Source organism: Alosa pseudoharengus, unplaced genomic scaffold, assembly GCF_046254945.1.
Source record: "Alosa pseudoharengus isolate Yale_2024_CS ecotype anadromous, Long Island Sound unplaced genomic scaffold, YU_APseudo_1.1 YU_APseudo_1.1_scf_7, whole genome shotgun sequence".
NCBI lineage: Eukaryota > Metazoa > Chordata > Actinopteri > Clupeiformes > Clupeidae > Alosa > Alosa pseudoharengus.
This window is the reverse complement of record NW_027468859.1, coordinates 30777356-30801508: the sequence shown is the minus strand read 5'-3', so window position 1 is coordinate 30801508 and position 24153 is coordinate 30777356. Positions and strand designations below refer to the sequence as shown.

General features: G+C 39.8%; 1 protein-coding gene across 1 annotated transcript in view; it reads right to left on the bottom strand.

Annotated features, from left to right (window-relative positions):
* Window positions 1–16617, bottom strand: part of LOC143109441 (uncharacterized) — a 56520-nt gene extending 39903 nt beyond the window's left edge. The window contains exons 1-6 of the mRNA XM_076272179.1: window positions 16499–16617; window positions 15628–15954; window positions 14768–15055; window positions 14457–14549; window positions 13542–13640; window positions 5643–5969 (exon numbers count right to left, since the gene is read on the bottom strand). Of these exons, the coding sequence (XP_076128294.1) occupies window positions 5643–5969; window positions 13542–13640; window positions 14457–14549; window positions 14768–15055; window positions 15628–15954; window positions 16499–16559 (1195 nt within the window). The 5' untranslated portion in view covers window positions 16560–16617. The remainder of the gene's footprint in view (window positions 1–5642; window positions 5970–13541; window positions 13641–14456; window positions 14550–14767; window positions 15056–15627; window positions 15955–16498) is intronic.
* Between the last annotated feature and the right edge of the window lie 7536 nt (window positions 16618–24153).

Here is a 24153-nt window from a genome sequence, read left to right as displayed (position 1 = left end):
AGACTACACATCCTGTTCAACTGCTTCCTCTGCCAAAAACTGTTTCAAAATAAAAGTCCTCACTACAATATTTCACTGTTAAACAATTTAACCCTTTAAACTACTGAACTTTTTAACTGTTCAGCCATTGTAACTGTTACTTGTCATCAACTATGACTCCTACCCACTGTAGCTAGTTAGCATGGTTAGCATAGTTAGCATGCTAGCATGTTAGCATGCTAGCATGTTAGCATGCTAGTTAGCATTTTTTACAAAACTGCTAAAAATGATTAGCTAAGTTAGCTAAGTCACATGGTTAGCATAGTTAGCATGCTAACATGTTAGCATGCTAGTTAGCATTTTTTACAAAACTGCTAAAAATGATTAGCTAAGTTAGCTAAGTCATATGGTTAGCATAGTTAGCATGCTAGCATGTTAGCATGCTAGTTAGCATTTTTTACAAAACTGCTAAAAATGATTAGCTAAGTTAGCTAAGTCACATGGTTAGCATAGTTAGCATGCTAACATGTTAGCATGCTAGTTAGCATTTTTTACAAAACTGCTAAAAATGATTAGCTAAGTTAGCTAAGTCACATGGTTAGCATAGTTAGCATGCTAGCATAGTTAGCATGCTAACATGTTAGCATGCTAGTTAGCATAGTTAGCAAAACTGCTAAAAATGATTAGCTAGATTAGCTAAGTCACATGGTTAACATAGTTAGCATGTTAGCATTGCTAACTACTAAAAATGCATTAGCTAAGTTAACTAAGTTAAGTATTGTCCACCTATTTAACCGTTCAATCATTCCAACTTTATTAAACCTTATCTTCCAAGCAAATCATTTAACCATATAAACTATCCACCTATTTAACTGTTCAGTCACTCCAACTATATTAAACCTCATCTACCTAGCAACCAATATAGTTTGTTTTTACTCTGTATGATATTTTACATCATATTTTTTGCATTTTCATGCACTGTATTTCCTTCAGGAAATGCTTTTCTAGTTATTACAGTGCATGAAAATGCACTGTACTGTTATTCCAAGGCATTTTATTATTATTATTCTTCTTCTAACGCACTTAATGCAGCTTCAACCGTTTAACGTAGAAACTTCATTCAAACTATGTTACGTAGGTCTTACTTAGGACATGTGAGCTTTGTATTTTTCAACTTTGTAACTTTTATACTTTTTAAACTATTAATTAAAAACTAATCAAAATTTCCCCATTGACTTAACATTATGATTATGACATCACAATACGGCCGTTAAGCAATTAGAATCCTATGGCAGGTGTTCGGGCCAGCTGCATCAACTGCCAGTCTCAGGCTTTAAGCATACAAACTGGCCCTATTAAGACTACACATCCTGTCCAACTGCTTCCTCTGCCAAAAACTGTTTCAAAATAAAAGTCCTCACTACAATATTTCACTGTTAAACAATTTAACCCTTTAAACTACTGAACTTTTTAACTGTTCAGCCATTGTAACTGTTACTTGTCATCAACTATGACTCCTACCCACTGTAGCTAGTTAGCATGGTTAGCATAGTTAGCATGCTAGCATGCTAGCATGTTAGCATGCTAGTTAGCATTTTTTACAAAACTGCTAAAAATGATTAGCTAAGTTAGCTAAGTCACATGGTTAGCATAGTTAGCATGCTAGCATGTTAACATGCTAGTTAGCATTTTTTGCAAAATTGCTAAAAATGATTAGCTAGGTTAGCTAAGTCACATGGTTAGCATAGTTAGCATGCTAACATGTTAGCATGCTAGTTAGCATTTTTTACAAAACTGCTAAAAATGATTAGCTAAGTTAGCTAAGTCACATGGTTAGCATAGTTAGCATGCTAGCATGTTAGCATGCTAGTTAGCATTTTTTACAAAACTGCTAAAAATGATTAGCTAAGTTAGCTAAGTCACATGGTTAGCATAGTTAGCATGCTAGCATGTTAGCATGCTAGTTAGCATTTTTTACAAAACTGCTAAAAATGATTAGCTAAGTTAGCTAAGTCACATGGTTAGCATAGTTAGCATGCTAACATGTTAGCATGCTAGTTAGCATTTTTTACAAAACTGCTAAAAATGATTAGCTAAGTTAGCTAAGTCACATGGTTAGCATAGTTAGCATGCTAGCATGTTAGCATGCTAGTTAGCATTTTTTTACAAAACTGCTAAAAATGATTAGCTAAGTTAGCTAAGTCACATGGTTAGCATAGTTAGCATGCTAACATGTTAGCATGCTAGTTAGCATAGTTAGCAAAACTGCTAAAAATGATTAGCTAGATTAGCTAAGTCACATGGTTAACATAGTTAGCATGTTAGCATTGCTAACTACTAAAAATGCATTAGCTAAGTTAACTAAGTTAAGTATTGTCCACCTATTTAACCGTTCAATCATTCCAACTTTATTAAACCTTATCTTCCAAGCAAATCATTTAACCATATAAACTATCCACCTATTTAACTGTTCAGTCACTCCAACTATATTAAACCTCATCTACCTAGCAACCAATATAGTTTGTTTTTACTCTGTATGATATTTTACATCATATTTTTTGCATTTTCATGCACTGTATTTCCTTCAGGAAATGCTTTTCTAGTTATTATTCTTCTTCTAACGCACTTAATGCAGCTTCAACCGTTTAACGTAGAAACTTCATTCAAACTATGTTACGTAGGTCTTACTTAGGACATGTGAGCTTTGTATTTTTCAACTTTGTAACTTTTATACTTTTTAAACTATTAATTAAAAACTAATCAAAATTTCCCCATTGACTTAACATTATGATTATGACATCACAATACGGCCGTTAAGCAATTAGAATCCTATGGCAGGTGTTCGGGCCACCTGTTTCAACTGCCAGTCTCAGGCTTTAAGCATACAAACTGGCCCTATTAAGACTACACATCCTGTTCAACTGCTTCCTCTGCCAAAAACTGTTTCAAAATAAAAGTCCTCACTACAATATTTCACTGTTAAACAATTTAACCCTTTAAACTACTGAACTTTTTAACTGTTCAGCCATTGTAACTGTTACTTGTCATCAACTATGACTCCTACCCACTGTAGCTAGTTAGCATGGTTAGCATAGTTAGCATGTTAGCATGCTAGCATGTTAGCATGCTAGTTAGCATTTTTTACAAAACTGCTAAAAATGATTAGCTAAGTTAGCTAAGTCACATGGTTAGCATAGTTAGCATGCTAGCATGCTAGTTAGCATTTTTTACAAAATTGCTAAAAATGATTAGCTAGGTTAGCTAAGTCACATGGTTAGCATAGTTAGCATGCTAACATGTTAGCATGCTAGTTAGCATTTTTTATAAAACTGCTAAAAATGATTAGCTAAGTTAACTAAGTCACATGGTTAGCATAGTTAGCATGCTAGCATGTTAGCATGCTAGTTAGCATTTTTTGCAAAACTACTAAAAATGATTAGCTAAGTTAGCTAAGTCACATGGTTAGCATAGTTAGCATGCTAGCATGTTAGCATGCTAGTTAGCATTTTTAGCAAAACTGTTAAAAATGATTAGCTAAGTCACATGGTTAGCATAGTTAGCATGCTAACATGTTAGCATGCTAGTTAGCATTTTTAGCAAAACTACTAAAAATTATTAGCTAAGTTAGCTAAGTAACATGGTTAACATAGTTAGCATGTTAGCATTGCTAACATGCTAGTTAGCATAACTACTAAAAATGAAAACATTAGCTAAGTTAACTAAGTTAAGTATTATCCACCTATTTAACCGTTCTATCATTCCAACTATATTAAACCTTATGTACCAAGCAAATCATTTAACCATATAAACTATCCACCTATTTAACTGTTCAGTCACTCCAACTATATTAAACCTCATCTACCTAGCAACCAATATAGTTTGTTTTTACTCTGTATGATATTTTACATCATATTTTTTGCATTTTCATGCACTGTATTTCCTTCAGGAAATGCTTTTCTAGTTCTTATTCTTCTTCTTCTTCTAACGCGCTTAATACAGCTTCAACCGTTTAACGTAGAAACTTCATTCAAACTGCGTTGCGTAGGTCTTACTTATGACATGGGTGCTATGTATTTTTCATCTTTGTAACTTTTATACTTTTTAAACTATTAATTAAAAACTAATCAAAATTTCCCCATTGACTTAACATTATGATTATGACATCACAATACAGCCGTTAAGCAATTAGAATCCTATGGCAGGTGTTCGGGCCACCTGGATCAACTGCCAGTTTCAGGCTTTAAGCATACAAACTGGCCCTATTAAGACTACACATCCTGTTCAACTGCTTCCTCTGCCAAAAACTGTTTCAAAATAAAAGTCCTCACTACAATATTTCACTGTTAAACAATTTAACCCTTTAAACTACTGAACTTTTTAACTGTTCAGCCATTGTAACTGTTACTTGTCATCAACTATGACTCCTACCCACTGTAGCTAGTTAGCTAAGTTAGTTAAGTAACTTGGTTAGCATAGTTAGCATGCTAGCATGTTAGCATGCTAGTTAGCATTTTTAGCAAAACTGCTAAAAACGATTAGCTAAGTTAGCTAAGTCACATGGTTAGCATAGTTAGCATGCTAACATGTTAGCATGCTAGTTAGCATTTTTAGCAAAACTGCTAAAAATGATTAGCTAAGTTAGCTAAGTCACATGGTTAGCATAGTTAGCATGCTAGCATGTTAGCATGCTAGTTAGCATTTTTTACAAAACTGCTAAAAATGATTAGCTCAGTTAGCTAAGTCACATGGTTAGCATAGTTAGCATGCTAGCATGCTAGTTAGCATTTTTTACAAAACTGCTAAAAATGATTAGCTAAGTTAGCTAAGTCACATGGTTAGCATATTTAGCATGCTAGCATGTTAGCATGCTAGTTAGCATTTTTTGCAAAACTGCTAAAAATGATTAGCTAAGTTAGCTAAGTCACATGGTTAGCATAGTTAGCATGTTAGCATGCTAGTTAGCATTTTTTGCAAAACTGCTAAAAATGATTAGCTAAGTTAGCTAAGTCACATGGTTAGCATGCTAGCATGTTAACATGCTAATTAGCATTTTTAGCAAAACTGCTAAAAATGATTAGCTAAGTTAGCTAAGTCACGTGGTTAGCATAGTTAGCATGCTAGCATGCTAGTTAGCATTTTTAGCAAAACTATTAAAAATGATTAGCTAAGTTAGCTAAGTAAAATGGTTAGCATGCTAGTATGCTAGTTAGCAAAACTGCTAAAAATGAAAACATTAGCTAAGTTAACTAAGTTAAGTATTATCCACCTATTTAACCGTTCAATCATTCCAACTATATTAAACCTTATCTACCAAGCAAATCATTTAACCATATAAACTATCCACCTATTTAACTGTTCAGTCACTCCAACTATATTAAACCTCATCTACCTAGCAACCAATATAGTTTGTTTTTAAGCTGTATGATATTTTACATCATATTTTTTGCATTTTCATGCACTGTATTTCCTTCAGGAAATGCTTTTCTAGTTCAATTTGCTCTGTTAAAGGTAGATATTTAAGAAAATACAAATAGTACAGAGAGCTAGAGGGCCAAGGGGAGCAATATGCTGAATGTGAAAAATGCATCTGAATAGAACATGCATAAATACAAAGTGTAGTGCCAAATAATAAATCCAGATCTGATTCTGGCTGGCATACTTACTGTGAAGAACAAAAAGGGGGACTTGAGCATCCTCTCCATATTTCTGTCCATTTGGGTACTGCTGACAGGTGTAGAGTCCAGCATCCTCAGTGGTGACATCAGTGATGTGGAGAGAACAGTTGGGGAGCAGACTCAGTCTCTCAGCTCTGTGTGTGTTGTCTGGTCTGATCTTCCCAAGGGTGACTTCCTCAACAGCGGCTGTTGATCTGTTCCTGCTGTAGATCCATGTAGTTGATGAACAGTTTCGGTGACCATATTGCACATTAGCACAGGGCAGAGTGGCGGCCCCTCCTTTAGTAGAGAACACAGTTGGGTTTCCACAGGCATCTGGAAAACACACAATGGCAATCAACATCACTAACAGACATGCAGTACGAGTGTAATTTTGCTCAAACATGGTCTAAAATCTTTTTATGTCACATCAATTCATTCTACTTCAAAATACATGGAAATGTGCACATTTGTCAGAGCATTTTGCTGGGATATCTGTTAAGAAGCATGGAGTAAAAGCTGAAGTGATTACAACTCTCTGAATTATCATCTTAATGCTGGTTACATTGTTAAACTTCTATATCCTGCTTGACTTTTCAATGTGAAGATGTCTCTGTAGAAGCTTAAAAGATGTTACTGTATGTGGTGTGTTAAAATAACCTTGAAATCGCAACAGAATATGAAGAAACAGATGCTTTCACATGGTGTCCAAAACGCCATGTAAAATCCAGTGTCCAGTTTTAAATACCAGTGTCGCTGTTTTAAATACAATGTAAGTCAATTGAAGTGTGCTCTGTGTCTGCATTCAAAACAACTTGAAGCCTACATAACTCTGCATAGCTACTTTAATAGATATGAAACTTGTTGAGTCTCACCTTGCAGTAGCAGCAGCACAGTCAGCAGTAGTCCCACTGTTGGGTTGTGCAGCTTTGCCATTTCCTCTGATCTCTGAGCTGGTGTGTGTCTACTCTGAGCCTCACACAGGGGGTGATGAGAATTAATCTGCTCGTCCCACATACTTCCTAATACTCACTTCCTAATAAGATGACATAGTGCTGTGTGCTGACTGTACCCCAACCACAAGCCATAGCTATATTTTAACTTCTCCATTAAGGGCATTATGTTTGTGACTTCTGTCAGGCTATGCTGCGTGCTTTACATTCTGCTTCTTGTCCCCTCATGAGATACACTACTCAGTATAAAACATCTCTTATTTCCCCACATAAGATATACTCACTATAAAACATCTCTTATTTCCCCACATGAGATACACTACTCAGTATAAAACATCTCCTATTTCCCCACATGAAATACACTACTCAGTATAAAACATCTCTTATTTCCCCACATTAGATATACTACTCAGTATAAACCATCTCTTATTTCCCCACATGAGATACACTACTCACTATTTCCCCACATGAGATGAACTACTCACTATAAAACATCTCTTATTTTTTTCACGAGATACACTACTCACTATAAAACATCTCTTATTTTCCCAACGAGATACACTACTCACTATAAAACATCTTATCTCGGTAACACTTTACTTGACGGGTGAGTTCATAACACATTCATAGCAGCTGTCTATAAACTGCACATAAAGCATTCATGACTGTTTCATGAGACATGACTCAACACTCATACCAAATGTTTCATGAATGTGGAAGACTGTGAGAGACTTCTGGACCCAAATGCATGACACAGGGTTGCCAAAACACTTTATTAGGGCCTATAGGGACAGACAGAGGTGAAATCCAAAACAGGCAGTCTTACACATATATCAAACTAATATTTGCTCATATTTATATGTTTATGTTTGTATCTCTGCATTGAGACTCACACAGTGCATAATCGCTTTAGGCTGTGAGAGTGTACTGCTGACATGTTAAGGGCAGCCGTAGTCTACCCCTCACTGCTCCCCGAGCGCCGCTGTTGTAGCAGGCAGCTCACTGCTCCGGGTTAGTGTGTGCTTCACCTCACTGTGTGTTCACTGTGTGCTGTGTGTGTTTCACTAATTCACGGATTGGGATAAATGCAGAGACGAAATTTCCCTGATGGGATCAAAACAGTTTATATACTTACTTAATACTAAAGTGCTAACCATTTCAACACTGTGGTGTGGCAGTTTAGCTTTTCTTTTTCCCTCTGATTTGTCACTTCTCTCTTCTGTCTCTGTGTCTGGTCTGCCTGTTTGCCCCATGCAATGATGCATGATGTGAGTGGATTAAGTGTAAATCTCAATATTGACAAAGCAACCCTGAATAAAGTATCAATTGAGCATGTTGTACATTCTCCATGAGCCTGAAGTAGGTTTTACTGGATAGGGTAAGCTGCACACACAACAGTATAGTAGATTCTTTGGGCTTTTAAGCTTTTCATTATTCCAATTTTAACCCTTAATTTAGACCTCTTACAGTCCTATTTATATTCTTATTTTGGGGGGAACGTCTATTGAGATTGGTGATCTAAAGTCTTCTGTAGGGGTCTGTACTCACACTTCTGCCATAGAAATGTTTATTTACATTTTACTTGACTGAATCAACAGTGTACTTTTTAGCCCTAGACGCATATGTGTCTTTCACACGTTTGAATATTTTTAGAAGATTCTGAGAACGAGTACTTACCACCTCTACCACAAACACCCCTAAAACACAGTTCTGCAGAATCATGTGACAGGCTCTGAATGCAAATGCAACAACAACAACTTCCCTATTCTGCAGTGTTTTACCCGTGGTAATAACCTGGGGACTACAACACATATCAGGGCTCTACAGTGCGCCCATTTCACTCGCACATGCGAGTAAAAATTATGCCGTGCGAGTGCAAAAAAATATTTAGGCGCACTGGTGCGAATGACTTCTAACCATGTCAATATTTGTCTACAAAATACACCGCAACATCGAGAAACATTACTGGTGCAAACCATAGAATCACGTTGCGAATGCAGCATAAAAACTACACCTCCCATCAACATTAGCAGTTTCGCGTTGTGACTCGCTAGTAGTCACTTCTATCAAATCCAAGAGCGCGCAGAAAAAGCGGAAAGTTAGACTAGCCAGCCAAGATGCAAAGATTGAAGAAATTAGTTCTTCTATCCACCGAATTCATTGGATATAGGAGGAACAGGATGAGATTCTGACAATGCAGTGAGACAAGGGAAAGGTAGCCTAACATGCCTTTTAGCCCAGTTGACGTATTGGCTGCAATATGCAAAATATAGCTGTAGCGAACCGGCACAAAAGTAGCCTCCCGTAATACTCCCATTTTATTCAAAGGTAGAACGCTACTGACAACTCCAGGCTTCCACGCATGCTTGTTTGTTTACACCGAATACAAGCTGAAGTGCAAAACGAAAGTAGGCCTAACGTTTGCCTACTGCCCCAATCAATGCAGATATTTCAAATAAAAACTAAAAGTAGCCTATAAAATATATATCCTTGATTAGCCTATGTTGGGTTTTGTGGAAGAGAAAATGGACTGTTTTAGTAGTAGTATTAGGCAGTCAGATAGGTCACCATGGGCATATTTGGATTAGCTATAGATGGATTCACAAATAAATAAATTAGCCTACATTTGGCAGGATACTTGATATACAGGCTAAATGCAAATATGGCAATGTATTATATTATTTTACATTAACAAAATGTAGGAAAATAGAACAGACTGAAAATAAAGTAGGCACTGATCTTTAAAATCCTTCCTGTAGCCTAAATGTTGTCAGTCATTCTTAATATTCGCAATTGGTGCACTGGCATGTTTAACTGTTAGCTGCAGTATAATGTTAGATTATGTGTAAATTAAGTACAGAACTGACTGTGCGCCCATATTTTTGTCTGTGCTCCTAAATTTTTTAACTTGGGCGCCCTGCATATGTGCCCGTGGTAATAACCTAAAGACTACAACACATATGTGCCCGTGGTAATAACCTGGGGACTACAACACATATGTGCCCGTGGTAATAACCTGGGGACTACAACACATATGTGCCCGTGGTAATAACCTAGGGACTACAACACATACATGTATGTGCCCGTGGTAATAACCTAGGGGATACAACAATTACAGGTATGTGCCCGTGGTAAAAAGCTGGGGGCTACAACATATGTGCCCGTGGTAATAACCTGGGGGATACAACACATATGTGCCCGTGGTAATAAGCTGGGGGATTTCTCTCCATTTGTTCGAACACACGCAACCCCTCTTGTTAGAATGGGATTTCTGGGGATAGAACATAAATGTGATCTACTTCCATGCAGTGTCCTCGTTATGCTTACAACTGAACTTATGGGTACGGTCGTATATCCTACTGAAAGGTTGGTGGAAGGTTGGTACTCAACACCCAATCAAATCAGCCAATCCCCCTCTTAAGGGTACTACATACTCGCCACTCCTGACCGGTAGCGCAACAATGTGACGTCAAAATTGTGTCATTTCCTCTGTCGCATGAGAAATTTCAGCCTCGTGCAGGCAGGTCGTGCACAGGAGATGCACGCGGCAACCAGGATGAGCTTGAAGCCAAGATCAGGGAGCTTGCATGCCCCTATATTCTTGAATTTCCCCTGGGGATCAATAAAGTATCTATCTATACAGACATCAACCACATTCAGGCATTTCATATAGCCTAGCCCACATCTTAGCATGATGTTTGAATAGTCAGTTTGAGAAGAGAGGGAAATTAACCTGGCTAGGTTACCAGCGAGAGTTTGTGATTTTTAAATAGTTTGCTGGGTAAGTTAATGAAGCTACCAGAGAGAGATGTAACACAGGGAATTAAGATGAAAGAACTAGGACCCAGGGACATGCCAATAATCCAGCAAAAGGTATTTTCAACCAAAGGATATCTAAGACCTGAAACAAATCTCTTTCCACCTTAGGAAATTACACAAACTCATCTCTCAGTACCAGCTAGCTAAAATTTCCCTCGGGATGAATAGTGTATCTATCTATCTAGCTGCACACACTTTGGAAACTAGATGGTAATGATGGTAGTTGTGAATAGCAGCAACCGAAGTCTGATCACAGAGGGTAGTTTTTACTGCCATTGAGGCCAATGCCAATTCAGGAGAATATTGCAACTAGTGTCGCGACCACCACGCGCGATATATAAATGGTTACGGCGCTCCCGTGACGTCACATTGCCGTGCAACCAGTCGGGAGTGGCGAGTATGTAGGTGCCTTAAAGCTAAATCCACATCACCAATGTTCACTCCCTGGCGAACAAAATGGATGAACTGCGACTGCTGATCACCACACACAGAATTACGTTACGGCGCTCCTGTGATGTCACATTGCCGCGCAACCAGTCGGGAGTGGTGAGTATGTAGAAGCCTTTACTCTGCTGAGGGGTCTGCATTTGTTTTCCAGGACCAGGACTATGCAGGACTATGCAGGACTTTGCCGGATTGTGCAGGACTATTCAAGACTGTGCAGGATTGTGCAGGACCATGCAGGTGTCAGGATCCTGCCTTGATTGGAGTGACTTTGTGCCACCCTGGTGGCAACTTTGTATAGTGTCCTGTGTGTGCTGTGTTTGCCTGGTTCCCCATGTGCTTTGTGTTACCTGCCTGTCACCCATCTTTGTCTCTGCCCCATCTCCTTATTTGGTCTGTGCTTCCTGTCTTGTTAGTTTTTCTCCGTTTCTGCTTCCACACCTGTTCCCCGTTATTGTCTCGTCCATCGACTCTGTTCAATTGTCGGATTGGCTCTCTGTTTTGTCTAGTCCAAGTCCTGTATGTATGTATGTAATTGTCAAGTTTGTGTAGTTTAAGTGTGTTTTCTGTCAGAAAGAGTCTTGCGCATGGGTCCTATATTCGTAACCCTGACAGCAGGATTGCAGGATTGGGCATGGGACCCAAAATTCCCCATGTTCATGAAGTCCCTATATATATATATATATGTGTGTAGTGTGACCTTGTACTGTGTCATTTCACTGAGGGACCCCATTCATACCCCATGAATAACATAACCCATGGTACATGATTGAGTGGCTCTATTAAGACATATCCCATAACGCTATGTTATTTGACCTACTCACAGAAGCAAAACAAAGACCAAATACTCTTTAATTATTTAATTAAATTATTAAAACAAGGGCATTGTATATTTCTGATACTAAATGTCCTTTTGACTTCATAGACACATATGTTAACTCTGATGGATAAGAGTAAGTAAGCACACACAGAGATAATCCTCAAATATCCTCATCCTGACTGATAAGGAAGCGGAACAATCCATCAGCACCTTGGAAATCGCTATTGCTGTAGCTGTAATTCTATTAAAATTAGAGCTGTCAAAATAACTGATTAATTTCGATTAATTAATTTGAGAAAAAAATAACTGATTAAACAAATTATTGCAGATTAATCGATTCCGTATGACCTTTGACCCGAGCCGTTCTAGTCAGTAAAATTTAGACTGTAAAATGAAGGAGAGAGAAGAGAACGTGCTGCCTGGATCATTGATTGGAACATTTACTTTTTAAAAACGGCCTGATGGTGATACAAATAAAGTGTTGAAAATAAAGTCCTCTGCAATGTCTGCAGCAAGGAATTTGCATATTACCGGAGTTCATCAACTCTATAGTCGCACATCAATGCAAAGAAATAAGTGTTGACATAGAGGGGAGTGTTAATTTATTTTCATTGTGTCCCCTAGGTTATATCTGTGGCCTGAAATGCCTTGTATGTGAAAAAAAAAAACTTCTTCCCGAAGCACTTTTGAATTTATTTCCTCAGCATATTAGGTCATATCATAGATTATGGCCATTATTTGAACAGTGAAAATAATAATAAAAGAGTTTTTGAACGTTAATGTCACTAATGCTGATTATTCAATGATTCAATTGAATTTAAATATTTAAAATACTTTCACAGCAAAAATTATATATGCGATTAATTTAGATTAATTAATCACAGAGTATGTAATTAATTCGATTATTTTTTTTAATCGATTGACAGCCCTAATTAAAATGCTTAAATGTTCAAATATTTACATTTTATTCTATTGCTGTAACTGTAGCTCTATAGCTTAAATATTTAAATGCTTAAATGTTAATAGCTTACAGTAAATGTAAATCTGGAAAGAGACAGTTTTGCCCACTGTAGGTCCGCCACCAGACGGAGGAAGCTGAAGCCATGTTTCGATAGCCTGGCGGGCCATCCTATATCATTGAAATGTATAGTCTGGAATCGAATCATTCACCTGCTTAATCCAAGGGGCGGGCAGAGAATTGTCTTTCAAACTGCCTAGGCATGCAATAGGCCAGCGCTACGACCATATCCGTATCCGGTCGGCAAAACGGCAAATACATCCTTCTTCGAAAGGAATGACTTAAGTGCATTGTGTTGCTCTACTTTCAAAGAAAAGCACAAGTCCAACTCCTCCAAAGTTAACGCCAACGCCGATTCAAACAACCGCTCTTCGTTCGCCATAGCCACCTTCCTTGTTGTTCACCGTCGCAGGATGTCGTTATACTGTTAAGCCCGCCTTAAGACTCTCTAACGAAATAGAGCGCTGTGATTGGAGAACATCCACGGTGTTAAGCCAATAGAAGTTCCTATGGTTCGATACTAGACGTACAGGCTGAGCAAATTAATTCATCCTGGTGATGGTGTAATCCTTAATACATCACATTAATTCAGCACCTGCAGCTCAATGGTCTGTGAAGCCTCGGTGAAATGACAGGAATTATTGACCGTATAAAGTTTATATGAAATTAATACAAATAAAACCACTAAAGCAGTCTGACACTACTACACATCTAAAATATAATGTGTGTACTGTGTGTGTGGTGTATGTCTGTGTGCACTGTGTGTGTGGTGTATGTGTGTGTGTGTGTGACTGTGTGTGACTGTGTGTGAGTGAGTGTGTGTGTGTGTGTGTGTGTGTGTGTGCTACTCTCACCTCTACAGGTCTGCTTTCTCCTCCTCACTAAATGAACAGTTCCAATGAGTCCAGGTACAATTAGCACCATGGAGAAGATGCTGAGTCTGATGGCAGCCTCTGGCGAAAATGGATAGAAGATGCTCATAAATTACATAAACACATACCCCACACATACACACACATACACACACGCACACACACAGTACACACACACCACACACACACTCCCACACAGTACACACACCATACATACACACACACACACACACACACACACACACACACACACACACACACACACACTGGGCCCCTGGGCACAGATGTAAAAAATGGGGCCCCCTGCCCGCCTCAGAAAGTCTAATTATATTTTGAAAAATATAAGATTAGATACAGTATAAAAACCTCTTCTTCTGCTGCCAAGCGGTTTTAGTATCGCCTTGGATACTGTAATATCAGATGCGATGTTGATGAAAACATGTGGCCTAACCCTGAAGACCGCAGAGATTAGATACAGTAATTTTGTGCTTTTTTTAAGTTTCCCCCCTTTTTATCTGGGCTTTTTGCTGTTGTTTTTTGTTCAGAATGCTCTTGTGTGTTTCATGGATATTTTGTTCACTGTAAGCAATACTGTAAATTTGTTCTGTTCTATCATACTGTAAACAGTATTTCTGCTGTACCTCCTGTAATAAACACTAAAGGATAAAACTGATTTGCTTTTTACTGGAATGCTTTTGAATGTGAACATTACATGTGGACATACCGACCGATTTGGACATACAGTTCTCAACCAAGAAATTTAGTGTAAAAACGGTGGATTGCATGTTTTGCATGCAAATACCTGTAAAAATGAAATATAAAAGTCTATGCAGTTTTTGTAATGTCAACAATAGGCAGTATTTTGAAACCTGGTGTACTTTGATTGACTGAATGTACCTTGTGAAGTGAAAACAAGTGTTGTTGTTGTTGTTGTTGTGGTGGAAGTGGTAGTGATAGTGGTCGTTGTTGTCCTTTTTGGTGTTGGCCTTGCTGTTGCAGAGAGGAAGAAATGTTATTGTAGAGAAGATTGAAGATTAAAATGATTACCAGGGCAATCAGTAGAAAAAGTGAAGTCAATGTGTAGCATTTTGCATAGTACGATAAATTACAGGAAAAAATATCTGAAGAAAACTATATTATGTACAACAGTAGACCAACTACTGTATATATTGTGAAGTCTTCAGTGAGAAAATCCCATAACCACTCACTAGTCTCTCCAATAGTGTGGGACACAGAAGCTTGAACGTGCCCTCCTGCAGTCAGCTGGCATCTCCAGGTCCTCTGAATGAGAACGGGGTGCTTCAGAGTCAAATTAATGTCACATTGAGTTACTCTGCCAATCATGACGTTGTCTGAGTTCTCCTGCACAACTCCTTTCTCATTCAACCACTGCAGATTAAGATGCATATCCTGGCCTAAACTGTTGCAGCCATCAAAGATGTTCAGGAGGCAGAAGATGATCACATCAAGTCCATTTCCAGCCAGTCTTGAGGCAGCTACAAATCGAAAACACAATATAACTAACTGACTGTGCTGAAAAAGAGACTGTGGACTGCAATTGCATTGTATGGTTAATCTGTTGGTTATTTTAATGCATATGTATTTCTTAGCCGCATCATTTTCAGGGTCAATGACATTTGAAGGGTAGTATAAGTGTGTAAAATCTAAACTAATTATATTAATACAGCTCTGGTGGAAAAATAAGAGATCACTGCACATTTTTCTGATGTCATCCTACAGTTGCTAAGTGACATTCAAATGACTTGACAGTCATATTCAAAATGAAGAGACCACTGCCAACTTGAATATGACCGTCAACTCATTTGAATGTCACTCAGTAACCGTAGGATGACATCAGAAAAATATACGGTGGTCTCTTAATTTTTTCCAGAGCTTTAGGTTCATCCAGGAGGTATTGTTCAATTTGCTCTGTTAAGGGTAGATATTTATGAAATATGAATGTGAAAATGCATCTCATTAGAATGTGCACGAATTCAAATCTAAAACTGTAGTGGCAAATAAAGTATCTGTCTATCTATCTATCTGTCTCTCTGTCTGTCATACTCACTGTGAAGAACAGAAAGGTGGACTCGAGCATCCTCTCCATATTTCTGTCCATTCGGGTACTGCTGACAGGTGTAGAGTCCAGCGTCCTCAGTGGTGACATCAGTGATGTGGAGAGAACAGTTAGGGAGCAGACTCAGTCTCTCTGCTCTGTGTGGGTTCTCTGGTCTGATCTTCCCAAGGGTGACTTTCTCAACAGCGGCTGTTGAGCTGTTCCTGCTGTAGATCCATGTAGTTGATGAACAGTCTTGGTGACCATATTGCACATTAGCACAGGGCAGAGTGGCGGCCCCTCCTTTAGTAGAGAACACAGCTGGGTCTCCATAGGCATCTGGAAAACACACAATGGCAATCAACATCACTAACAGATATGCAGTACGAGTGTAATTTTGCTCAAACATGGTCTGAAATCTTTTTATATGTCACATCAATTCATTCTACTAAATACATGGAAATGTGCATATTTGTCAGAGCATTATATGCTGGGATATCTGTTAAGAAGCATGGAGTAAAAGATGAAGTGATTACAACTCTCTGAATTATCATCTTAATGCTGATTACATTGTTAAACTTCTATATCCTGCTTGACTTTTCAATGTGAAGATGTCTCTGTAGATGCTTAAATGATGTTACTGTACGTGGTGTGTCAAAAAATAAACTTGAAATGTCAACAGAAAAGAAACAGATGCTTTGATATGATGTCCAAAACGCCATGTAAAATCCACTACATCCCTTCGGGTCCTACCAGTGAGTGTCGCTGTTTTAAATACAATGTAAATCAATTGAGTGTGCTCTGTGTCTGCATTCAAAACAACTTGAAGCCTACATAACTCTGCATAGCTACTTTAATAGATATGAAACTTGTTGAGTCTCACCTTGCAGTAGCAGCAGCACAGTCAGCAGTAGTCCCACTGTTGGGTTGTGCAGCTTTGCCATTTCCTCTGATCTCTGAGCTGGTGTGTGTCTACTCTGAGCCTCACACAGGGGGTGATGAGAATTAATCTGCTCGTCCCACATACTTCCTAATACTCACTTCCTAATAAGATGACATAGTGCTGTGTGCTGACTGTACCCCAACCACAAGCCATAGCTATATTTTAACTTCTCTAATAAGAGAATTGTGTTGGTAACTTTTCGAATGCTATAGCTGCATGCTTTACATTCTGCTTCTTGTCCCCATAATAGGGCCCACACTACTCACTATAAAACATCTCTTATTTTCCAACAGAATGAACTGTTTAGTCACCAGAGGCTGTAAGGTGGCACAGACTTTACATTTATAATAATTTCTTTCAATTAATAATTGTGCAACTAATATTTGCTCATATTTATGTTAATATTTGTACCTCTACTTCGGGATTCTTGCAGAGCTTTAAGCTATGAGAGTGTAGGCTACTGCTGACATCCTAACGACACTCTGGTTTGGCAGTTTAGCTTTTCTTTCTCTGGTGTTAGAGGGTCATCTCATAACTGTACTGTCTGGTCTGCCTGTTTGCCCCACGCAATGATGCGTGATGTGAGTGAATTAAGTACAAATCTCAATGCTGGAAAAAAACACTGAATAAAGTAACAACTGAAACAAATGTTGTACATTCAGAATCAGGTTTACCTGGATCCATAATGTATTCTTTGGGCTTCAGCAAAGATTTAATTATTCTGATTTCAACCCTTAATTTAGACCTATTCTTTAGAATACTTTTTATATTGGTGTTCCTATTGGGGTGGGGGTGGCGTCTATTGAGATTGGCAATCTAATGTATGTACCCACTGTGCAAATGTGTCTATGAACATTAGAAGATTCTGAGAATGAGCATCTCACTTCACACACCCTCAAACATCCCCAAAAATACACTTCTGAATGTGAAAGGCTCTGAATGCAAATGCAACTACAAGTACCTCTGCAGTGTCTTACTGTTGGTGATAACCCTAATGGGGGGACTGGTAACATCTTCACTTGATCAACATGCAATTACTTTTGCCTCTTATAAAGGCTGTTAGGATGGAATTTTAAAGATACATCAAATTCCATGCAGTGTTTTCTAAATGCTTATAAGTACAATTGAACTTAAAGGTGCTGTGCTGTGATCTTATATACTGTACAGTATATAGACCTATAGTAGGCCCGCACACGGCAAGTTTTCACATAGATCTCTTTTTCTCGAGGTCACCGAGTACTGTTGATACAAAAAACAAATGTTTATTTATGTATTGTAACCTCTTTATTGTAATACTAATTTTTGGTTTTCATGAGCTGTAAGCTGTAATCATCAAGATTACAACAAAATTGGCTTGACATATTTCACTTTATATCTAATTAATCTAGAATATATGAAAGCTCCACTTTTAGACCCACCTGTGTACATAGTTCTGTGCTCACCACACTACAGGGGGCAACAACTGAACAGAGCTGATGTGACAAGACTATTACCCATATGAGGCAGCTGCTCTGCCCCCAAGTGTCACATCCTGGTCACTGCACAGCCCTGGCCCAAAGCAGGAGAGTGGGGGACCCGCAGTCTCCCATTCAGCCCCGCAGGACGTCATTCCCATTGTTGTGTCCGAGTGAGGGCACGCATACACATTGATGGAGGCGGACATGAAACAATAAACTTGGCTTTATTAACTACGGTATAATTACAATACACATAGGCTTTCTGAGTCTCCTTGCAGTAGAGAAGAGCGTTGGATGGGGGAGCTCTACCTTATATAGCCCCCGCCTAAACGCATGGCATTATGGGAAATGAAGTTTGTATATCCATACACAACATTCCTCCCCGGAACCTTTAACCTCATCCATTTATTTTAAATCAAAACAATAGTGTTTACTTACACTTATAAATCATTGTCCATCCATTTTCAACCATAACAAAAAAAACCTCTGTATCTTTTACAGGATAACTTCATTAACTCATAACATTTCAGTATGTCAAACGTTCAGGAGCTCGCTTGATTCTCTGTGGTCGGGTGCTGACTGGTTCATTCACAATTTCATTTAATTCATCTCCTTCCAGTTCAAAACCAGGTACAATCTCTGTTTCAGGAGGATCATACAATTGTTCTGCCATTACCTCATCATTCTCAGTAATTTTGCATTCACCAGAAATCTTAGTAGCAATCAGTTGATCAATGTGCTTTTTGCTTATTTGTCCATCTATGTTTACAAGGTAAGTAAGAGGACCCAGCACTCGCTCAATTACACCATGTTTCCATTTCTTTCCTTCCCCTCCCTGGAAATTCTTAACCAGCACTGCTTGATTTGGCTGTAACATTCTCACACGGGTTTGGTTGTTTTTCACATTTGCTTGTTTTTCTTGCACTTGTGACAACCTGGTTCTGACATTTCTCTTTAGGAACAACTGAGAAGGAGTTTTCCCTGTAGAGCAGGGGTGTCAAACATACGGCCCGCGGGCCGGATGCGGCCCGCTAGATGGTTTAATCCGGCCCAGACTTGTAGAGAATAAATTACTGACTATGTCAAAAAAAAAAAAATCTCTAGCCCATTCCTGTGAGGAGTTATGAATTTTCAAAGAAATAACCGAAATGCTCAATTCAGCCGCTAGGCGCAGCCAAAAAACAACAAAAAAGTTCGGAGTTGACTGGTCCTGTGCTTTCAGTTTGGCTACATTGTCGGGAGAAAAGCAGGCGTTGCGACAAAATTCAGAGACAAAGTGCAGCCTGCAAACGGAGGACAAGATGTTTGGGCATTTTATTGTATTTTGCACCAGGAAGTGTTGTGTTGTAAAACACTAAACTTGGATCATGTTAAAGTGTGGTTGTGCAAACTGTAAATTTAATCAGGTCGCGAGGTCTGACTCACCGTCAGTTTGACTGTTTTCTTAGTGATAATGGCATTCTGTCTGGCTTACCATACCACGCTGTAGTACGGTGGTTAAGCCGAGGTGCCGTACTCAAGCGTTTCTTTGAACTACGAGAGGAAATTGGACAGTTCTTGGAGAAAAAAGGCAGACCAGTAGCAATTTAAATGCCCGGAATGGGTGCAGGATCTGGTCTTTATGGTGGATAGCCTATTACACAGCACCACCACCTAGCCTACAAAATTATTTGATCTGATGTAACCTAATCGTATCAGTTGATCGTATTGCTCATGCACTGCTAACTTATGTTTGTTAAATTCATTTTATTTTTCATACATTTGCACATTTACATTTTTAAGGCAGGATGTTAACTTTCTTCATAGCTCCCACTTGAGTTTAGTGTGGTGAGTTGGTTGAGGTGGTCAGATGTAAAAATGTAGGCCTATCCACTCAACTATAACAATAAACCAGTTGTTTATGAGAGTGAAATGCATTTTATTTCAATTTCATTGGCCTCTCTGAATAAATGTGTAATAATCTAATATATCCCTTGTGATTATGTAGGCTACAAATGTAGGCTGAAGGGTAAAGCATAGCCTACTGAAAAAAACTAAGCTGGAGATTTTGAGTTGTCAAAGGATATTTTGCAATTATTTCACTGGTCCGGCCCGCTTGAGATCAGATGGGCTGTATGTGGCCCCTGAACCAAAATGAGTTTGACACCCCTGCTGTAAAGGAACACGGAGTGTTTCGGTAACTGAATAGAAAACTATCTATGCAGTGTTGTAATGATCGCCCAGCATCTTTCTGTTTATCCAGTGACTGCTTAAAAGTTTGGACCAACCTCTCAGCTAATCCATTGGATGCTGGATTGTATGGAGCAGACTTGATATGTTTAACTCCATTCGCTTCCAAAAATGTTTCAAACTCTTTTGACACAAGCTGTGGGCCATTATCTGAAACAACCACTTGGGGGAGCCCATAAGCTGCAAACAGACTCCTCATAGCTTCAATAGTAGCTGTAGCAGTGGTACTTGTCATTAATTTGACCTCTGGCCAACGTGAATATGCATCACTAACCAACAAAAACTGGTGTTTCCCTTTTTCTGCAAAATCTATGTGAATTCGCTCCCATGGCAGCTCTGGCCATTTCCACGGGTGCACTGGTGCTTTGTTAGGTGCATGTCGGTTGTTTTGACAGGTAGGACAGCTATCTACCATGGCTTCAATTTCATTATCCAAAGTGGGCCACCAAAAATGGCTTCTAGCTAAGGCCTTTGTCCTAACAATACCCAAGTGCTCTTCATGTAGTTCCTTCAACATCTGAGGTCTCAATGAGGTAGGTATTATTACTCTTAAACCCCACAAAACACAATCTGCTTCCACTGTAAGTTCATCACGTCTGTTCCAGTATGGTTTTAAGTCACCTTCACTCACATATTTTGGCCATCCGGCTTGTGTTAGATGTCTCACTTTGGTAAGTATTTTGTCTTTGTCTGTCTCTTTCTTTATGTCTTTTGCTGACACAGGGATTGATTCTAGCCACGACACTCTGAATTTAGGGTTGCTTTGTGGCGCCTTTTTCTGCAAAGGTAAACGTGATAAGCCATCAGCATTGGCGTGCTCTAAGGAGGCTTTGTAGACTATGTCATACTGATAAGCTGACAGCAATAAAGCCCATCTCTGTAAACGCGCAGCAGCTAATGCTGGTACTCCTGTCGTTGGTCCCAAAATTTTCACCAGTGGCTTATGATCAGTAACCAAAACAAATTTCCTGCCATAGAGATAATCCCTGAATTTTTTGTACACCAAAAATGATGAACGCTTCCTTCTCAATTTGTGAGTAGTTAATCTCCGTTTTACTCAAGGTACGTGAAGCGTATGCTATAGGTCGTTCACTACCGTCTGTCATTTGGTGTGATATCACTGCTCCTAGACCATAGGCACTAGCATCGCAAGCCAGTAAAATCGGCAATTGTGGATCGAAGTGTGTGAGAACACTAGACGATGCCAACTGTGATTTAGCTTTCTCAAACGCTGCTTGACATTGGCTGGACCAGTTCCACTGACTGTCCTTCTGTAGCAACACTGTCATTGGTTTGATAACCGTTGAGAGATTCTCAAGAAACTTCCCATAGTAGGTCAGTAAGGCTAAAAAAGCCCTAAGCTCTGTGACATTTTTAGGGACTGAAGCGTTGACTATCGCTTCCACTTTCTCAGGTACAGGGTGTAACCCTTCACTGTCAATTTTGTGCCCCAAGTATGTTACACTTGGCTGACTGAAGCTACATTTGTCTCTGTTCACCCGTATGCCTCTGTCTTGTAAGCGTTGTAACACCTGCTCCACATTTTCCCAGTGTTCGGCCTCGGTTGACCACGTAATCAATATGTCGTCAAGGTAGCATACCACTTTTGGTAAGCCCTGAAAAATCTGATCCATAATACGTTGGAATATTGCTGGTGAGCTAGCTATTCCATAGGGTAACCTGTTCATTTGGTAAAGCCCTTTTGGTGTGTTAATGATCAGGTACTGCTTAGATTCGTCATCTAGCTCCACCTGCTGGTAAGCTTGGGTAAGATCTAGCTTGGTGAAGTATTTTCCCCCAGCTAGCTGGGCAAACAGATCCTGTGTTTTAGGAAGAGGGTATTTGTCTACCTCTAACCCTGGATTTATCGTTACCTTGTAGTCACCACAGATTCTGACATCACCATTTGTTTTTGGAATGCACACAATTGGGGTTGCCCATTCACTGTACTCCACTGGAGTGCAAACTCCCACTTCCTGTAATTTGGCTAATTGTGTCACCAGCAGCACTAAGTGCATAAGGCACAGATCTAGCCTTGCAGAATTTTGGATTGGCATTTTCCATGACTCTCAGCTTTGCTTTCACACCTGAAATGACCCCACGATCTGCATTGAACACAGGAGAATATTTATCATACATCTCTGAGAGAGGATCAGTAACTGGTAAGTGATTCACTCTAGACCAGTCTAAACGCAGGTGCTGAATCCAATTTCTGCCCATTAGTGTTGGACCACTTCCTTTTGCCACTAATAACGTGAGTTGTTTTGTTTGCTCACCACACTGTACTTTCACTCTAATGTGACCCATGAGTACAATTGGCTCTGAGGAGTACGTTTTAAGCCGCACATCACATGGCTGCAGTTTACACTTTTTAAAACGCTTGTTGTACAGCTTCTCTGACATTACACTCATTGCTGCACCTGTGTCAACTTCCATCTTAATCTTAATACCATTGCATCTCACCATACCATGTATGGCTTCACATAGCCTACTCACTGTCACCTTTCACTGTAAACAGTTCATAGTCTTTTGTGACCCCTGGTAATTCAGTGTCTGCACAGTTCTCAGTTCCTGGTGGCTGTCCTGGCGCGTATGCCGCTCCCTCCAAGGGCGATGCTGACCGTTGGCTCCGCGTTGCACTTGTCCCCTTGTCTGGCGGTTCTCTCACGACGTAGAGGGTGTCTCGCTCGGCTGGCGCGCCCCTCGCTGACGGTCGCTGTCCGCCGCTGTGCTTGCCGGATTCCTTGGTTCTGCATGCTCGCTCCAGATGCCCTTTCTTGTTGCACGCTCTGCACCGGAAATCTTTGTATCTGCAGTTGGCAGGCGAATGCCCTTCTCGCTGGCAACGGTAGCACACGTTGTCTCCGCCGCTCGTCGCATTTGGCTTTTGTTTCCTCTCAGATTATTTTTGCCGCGCGTGAGCCTTCCCCTTGTAGCTGCTCACGCTGTCGGTTCTAAGCGGCAGGGGCGCCTGCAGGAATTAATGCTATGGTACGCACACTCGACCCATCGCCCCCCCCCGCAAAAAATACAATACAAAATACGCGTGGACAATATTTGTCCGTTTCCCGGTTTAGCCGTGCATTGGTCAGCAAAAAATTAGCCTACATAGCATAACAACATCCACATGCAATAATACAACAACGTCTACTACCCAGATAGCAAGCATAGTCGGCCCGATTCTGGCTGAGTGCTGGCAGTGTCGGCTGAGGTCCGAGTCGGCTGAAGCACAGTAAACACAGTCGGCCCGATCCTGGCTGAGTGCTGCCACTGTCGGCGGAGTTTCAGGTCGGCTGAGGCGCTGTCCCCTTGAATGGGCCTACACTGACACGCAGTAGTTGGGCTGATTACTGAGTGTCTTATTTGGCCCGATTGGGGTTTGATGGGCTACTGCCAGTTTTCGAATCAATCTCGGCAGACGGATTTCATACAGTGTGTGGCCCGATACTTCAGGTACGAACAATGATCAGTATCGCGGCTGTTGGCGGCAAAAATTTAGTGACAGCCGGACGCTAAACGTACATGGCCCAATTCTGTAAAGTGACTGTCGGCCCATTACATGTGGAAGAGCCACGAGCAGAGCAACTGTTCAGTTTGAAACCAGGACGGCGCGAAACTGTCTTGTTTTGGACACTGCCTGTGGTAAGTAGCATGCAATTTTACCTTTACCTGTTATTGCATGTAAATCATTATGAATGTACGTAGGCTTATTATTGCAGACAAAGTTTAACAAGTAGCATAACAAGAATGGGTGTTTCAACCCCCTTGACGATGACGAAGCTAGCGGTAACATAACGTTATGATTTCTTAGCCTACTTTGTTGGCCTAATTACCGTTAACGTCAGTGTTGGTGGTTAGTCAAAAACGTTCAGTGCTGTAACGTTAGCTATACTTGCATAATTATGTGGT